Below are 5,142 nucleotides of genomic sequence, written 5' to 3' on the forward strand. Positions count from 1 at the left end.
AGTTGTGTAGTTGTCAGTTTTACTTTAATAATTTTTGGAGTGTTCCCCTATCAGAGCTTCTCTGAATCCTGTATAACTTCAGTTACTGAAGAGTTAAAGAGGCAGCACATTCTACTTCTGCCACCATCCCAAAGTCTCCTTTTTTCTGCGATAACATCATTTGGTGGCAACCCCTTTCTTGGGATGATGTCTGCCCCTTGTTGTATTTATTAGACCCTATAGAATCCCCTTCTTACAATAAATTACATCATCTTAGCAATATATGATATACAAAGATAGTATTTACTGAATGATATCCACAGTCTGAGGAGGAGAGACAACTGAAATGCGTTCTTCAAATGTTGCCTATTAGGGCGTGTCTTTATTGGGGGATTTTTTTTTTAACCTCTTTACACAAACAGAAAATCTTCATTTAATTCAGATGTGTTTTATTATAGTTTGAAGGTACCAATAAAATAACAAGGAATAAAGAGAGCCCTCCATGCAGGAAAAAAGCCATGTCACCCTGCTGCTGAGGATTCGCAGGGGTTTGGAAGTATTCTTAATTCAAACAGGAGTGCGAAGTACTCTTAATTCAACCCAAGGGCAGGTTAAGACTGAAAGGGATTGTCCTACTCTCTCCATGCCTGGCCAAGGGGTCCCACTGCCCCTTTTGCACTGCTTCCAAGCAGTGGGTTGGATCAGCGTGAGATGAAATCATTGTTCTATAAGATGACTCACATTACAAAGCTGTACCCTGGGACCCCGTCATCAAATCCCCCAGAAATGGTCCTCTAAAAGCCCTTCTCTTAAGGGTGCCAGAATAGCGAAAGCAGAAGGCATTTACATTTCCCCTGAAGACTCAGTCCTTCCATCAGCCCTCAGAGCAGTTTGCTGACTAAATCCTCTATGTATTTGAATAATTTATCATATGAATAAATTCATTTATGCTGAATGAAGAGGTGGACTACTGGGATGCAGTAATGCCAACACAACAAAATTGATGCTGGGGTGGTGAGGGAAATGAACCCGTAACAATGGCAAGTGGTGCCGTCTGCTCAGGAGGCAGGAGACAGCTGTGACCACATCTGAAATACGAGAGTGTGGGGAGGTACAGAGCAGCATCTAAAAAGGGCTTTAGAATAAGCAGAGCTGAGCAAAAAGAGCAAGCTGCTCTTTTTGAGCTGCAAAAATATGTTTCTTACAGAATGACTGAAAACTAAATTGCAAGTTTTATGTCTCATTTCAAATTTTCCAGTTCACAAAGTATAAAAGTAACATTCATGTGCCTTTTACTTCCCACTGACATTTAAGAAACAGAAGTCTCAACTCCAGCCAAACGATCTGTCACCCCAAGCCCCTGACCTGGGCAACTGATGAATCTGCGTTACAGATGCACTCAGTGCAAAGACTGAAAGTATTAAAAGCCAGATCTCAAATAGTGTAAACTGGCTTTGGTCCAGCCTACACCAGCTGCTGATCTGGTCTGTAAATGTCTTACAGTTGGACAGATGGACAGATGATGGTTTGCTTTCACTAAATGCTGATGAGGGCTACCTAACTAGGCTTGCTTCACTTGCATTTGTGGCCAGGAGACTGATTGTATTAAGCATTTTTAAAATCCCTCTTTCTTTAGCTGTTCTTTGAAGAAATCATTACATGCCACAGTCAAAGCAGCAACCAGAACGACTAATTCATTAAAATCCACTTCATTGTCTTTATTGGAGTCCAGATCTTTCATAATCTTATCAATCAGAAGAGGATCCTTTTGGCCCTGAAGAGAAAGAACAGTGACTTAGCTGTGCAAATCTTGAATGCATAATTCTGGCACACCTGACAGTGCAACCCACCGGTATGTCACAAGCCCCGGTGCTATTAAATAAAAGGCTGCATGAAATATGCACCTGAATTCTAATATACCACTAGTCACAGCATTAAAAACATAGGTCTTGAGTCCCAAAACTGCATGGCAACAGAAATTGAAGACAGTGTAGCTCTTAGAAGGAATACAGCTACTAAATAGGCACGGAAATGAATCAAACAGATTTTAGGAGCTGCTGAGCACTGAATTCTTTTAACAAGATGGATCTATAATGTGCATTTCTCTGTATCATTTCCTAACAAGCAGTATGTAGATTTTCAACAGGCTATTCATAAGTGGTTGTATTATACCTCCGTTCATCACATTCAGAAAATCTTTACTTAGCAAACAACACATCCTATTCAATGGGATTAAGAACAGTGAATCTAGTAATAATAAATCAATAGCCGAGACTCAAAAAAAAAAAAATCAAGGAAATGGATACAATGTAAAAAAAATCCTGCTGCTGCTGATAGGGTCCACAACAATTCTCTCAATTAAGAGGATACAGAAAAACAATTATGAATCTGGTCATTATTCCATAAAAAGCATCCCTGCTGTGTAATGCAGAACATAACAAATGTGCAAAGAGATATTCAGATCAGCAGCTTATGGCTGAAAGGATTTTCTTAGCATCTCTCTGCAAGGCACACAAGCAGCTGTACTGTGTCTGTGGCCATTGTGCATGAGATACTGTCTTGTCTCATGAGAACTGGTTGCTGGATTTAATTCTGTGAAGGACTTATTTATGCCCTGCTACTAAAAATGAACAAATAAGCAAAAAAATGATTAAAGCCAGATTTAGCATTGATTTTGTTACTGCTTCTAGGCTGCCCTTACCCTCCTGTTCAAAAGTGCAGAGGAGTAGGTGGAGCACAGGTACCTGGCTCTGCCGCTGGTGGCACATGACAGGGCACCAGGCCTGGACCACCCTCTGAAAACACACTTTTCAAAAGGGACATTTGATCTCATCTCCTTCTGTCCAGCTCCACGAAGACAACTGTCATCTGAGAGGCTGTGGTAGGATGTGCCTTGCACAAGGTATTGCTATTCCCAAACACTTTGATAGCTGCTTATCCCAGACATGAAACAGTAACTTAAGAGATTTGGGAGCTGCGTCTTACTGAAAGGAAGTCAGTGAGCTCGCTGGTGAGGAGCTCCTTGAGTTCTCCTTTACTGAGCTTGTATCTGTCTCCTTCTTTGCCAGAGTAGTGATGGAAAATCCTAATCAAGGTGTCCATTGCGTCTTCCGGAGGTGTGGACATAGCAGCGAGCAGGAGAGCTGCAGGGCAAAGATCCAGAGTCAGTGACATTGCACAGGAGCCAAACCAAAGGCCAGTCTCAGGGAAGGGGTGGAGAGCTAGCTGAAGACAGAAATTGTTACCAGTATTGAAAAAATGGGTTTTCAGTTGATCCATCTTGTCAACTGTGTGTGAGCAAGTCTAGACTGTTATAAAATAAAACATTGTCCTCAACTCACTAGCAATTACTTCAAAAAGGTAATCAGAAAGGAAGGCCTTTAAGAAAGTGATCTACAGTGCATCCATTTTGCAAAGCTACTGTAAAAGGAAGTCTTTCATACCCATAGCTGAAAGCACAGGGGAAATGAAGGCACGTCCTCCTACCTGTTCATTCAAAAGTTTTCTCAAGAAAATAGTTCAACAAATTACAGCAGCCAAAGTGGATGCGCATTTGTAGAGAAGGCTCCACACCAGTTTCTTAGGTGGTTAGAGGAAAGTCACCAGTAATAAGGACAGAAGCACCAGCTTTCAATTTATTCGGTTGTGTTTGCTTGGGCTGACCGTTTTGCCTGTAAATTACCTGGAACAAACAAATGTGACCTAGGCACCCCCGAGGGTTTGCTTCATCGAGCATGCAATAAGAAGGTACACCGGGAAGCACCACCAAGAAAAAAGACAGAAATGCAATTAGTTTCTGAATAGCTGACTCAAAAAATAACTAAAAATAGAAATCAGGTGGAAGGGAAACAGTATGTTGATTAAGACCCGGGAGAGAGATTTCAAAAGCCAGAATGAAATTCAATGTAAGATTGGAGTCCTGAACAATATCACTATGCAAAGGCTAAGACTTACCTGCTTTACAGGCTAGCTGAGGCGTATGCAAGAAAATGCTCAGATCACAGGTGATGGTCACCTTCCTTTCAAAAACCATGCACAGGCTCTTGTTTATCAGGCTGACAGACGTATAACTGTCACAAGGATGACAGGGCTTCTGTTTCTTTGTGCATTTGCCTACTCTGTTCAATAAAAGCTGCTTGCTGTAAATGGGTCACTAAAATATTCACTAGGCAGAGCAGAGGGCTGTGTGCAAATTATACGAGGTATTTTTTTATCGTTTGACCTTTTACAAATAGGCCCATCTGGGACCTGAAGGTCAAAATTAGAAAATGCTAGCAGCTACCAAGTCAGTATAAAACAACTTTCCCCCATTTTCAAAAGAACTCTTTCTAATCTGTCTCTCTGCACTTCTACAGCTGAGACTCTAAATGTCTCAATGCTGGCAGCCAGTGTTCAAAGATATGTGGGTACCTAGGGGTGGGCTTGCAGGCAAGTCTGCCACAAATCCCTTGAGACGTCCACCTTTATTGTCAGATGTCTCCATGAGCCTAAAACGTTGGCTCTGGCTGAATGAAATTCTTGCTGTAGTACATGTGTCCTCAGGAGGAAACGAGGAAACCAGTTTCAGAGGAAGGTGTACCTGAAATTACAGTGTGCACTGATCAACAGGCTTGGCTTCATTTTTATCAGTCCTGCATGGCAGCTGCAGTTCAGCAACTCTCTTTTAATAAATGATCTTCCCCCAGGAGAGCTTCTCCTACCCTGACCCCAGGGACTCGCTGTCCCCAGGAGCAACGGCTGGGGGATGCAAGAAACAGCAGCTTCACCATGGTAGGGCCTACTTACTACCCAAAATACCAAATGGCTACAGTTTTCATGACAGCCACATGAAATGGAAAACTGCTTGCTTTGGGTTTGCTTTCCCTCAGTAATGCCCTCCACCTGCTTAATGTGCATGTCCAGCGAGGACAACTGTAGAGATAAACAGCAAGAGTGCACACAGCTGCAGCTCTTTCTCTCTTTTATTCCAGCCAGGGGGAAAGCCAATGAAGAGAACGGCTCTCTACAACTACCTGAAAGGAGGTTGTAGTGAGGTGGGTGTTGGTCTCTTCTTCCAAGTAACAAGCAATAGGACAAGAGGAAATGGCCTCAAGTTGTGCCAGGGGAGGTTTAGATTGGATATCAGAAAACAATTTCTTCACTGAAAGGGTTGTCAAGCCCTGG

At 42.4% G+C, this 5,142-nt stretch overlaps 1 protein-coding gene across 1 annotated transcript; it reads right to left on the minus strand.

Annotated features, from left to right (window-relative positions):
• Positions 1 to 1,594: 1,594 nt before the first annotated feature.
• S100Z (S100 calcium binding protein Z) lies at positions 1,595 to 3,258 on the minus strand. Its single transcript, XM_068423632.1, has 2 exons — positions 2,965 to 3,258; positions 1,595 to 1,753 (listed from the first exon to the last, which is right to left on the minus strand). The coding sequence occupies exons 1-2, from the start codon at positions 3,256 to 3,258 to the stop codon at positions 1,595 to 1,597; spliced, it is 453 nt and encodes a 150-aa protein (XP_068279733.1).
• Between the last annotated feature and the right edge of the window lie 1,884 nt (positions 3,259 to 5,142).

This window comes from Nyctibius grandis, chromosome Z (genome assembly GCF_013368605.1).
Source record: "Nyctibius grandis isolate bNycGra1 chromosome Z, bNycGra1.pri, whole genome shotgun sequence".
In the NCBI taxonomy this organism is placed as follows: Eukaryota; Metazoa; Chordata; class Aves; order Nyctibiiformes; family Nyctibiidae; genus Nyctibius; species Nyctibius grandis.

Excerpts from the sequence above, each read along its gene's own strand:
- S100Z (XM_068423632.1), bottom strand. The coding sequence starts at position 3,258 with ATGGATCAACTGAAAACCCATTTTTTCAATACTGGTAACAATTTCTGT. Across the intron at positions 1,754-2,964 it reads AGCTCACTGACTTCCTTTCA|GGCCAAAAGGATCCTCTTCT; the intron begins GTAAGACGCAGC and ends CTTTCTCTTCAG.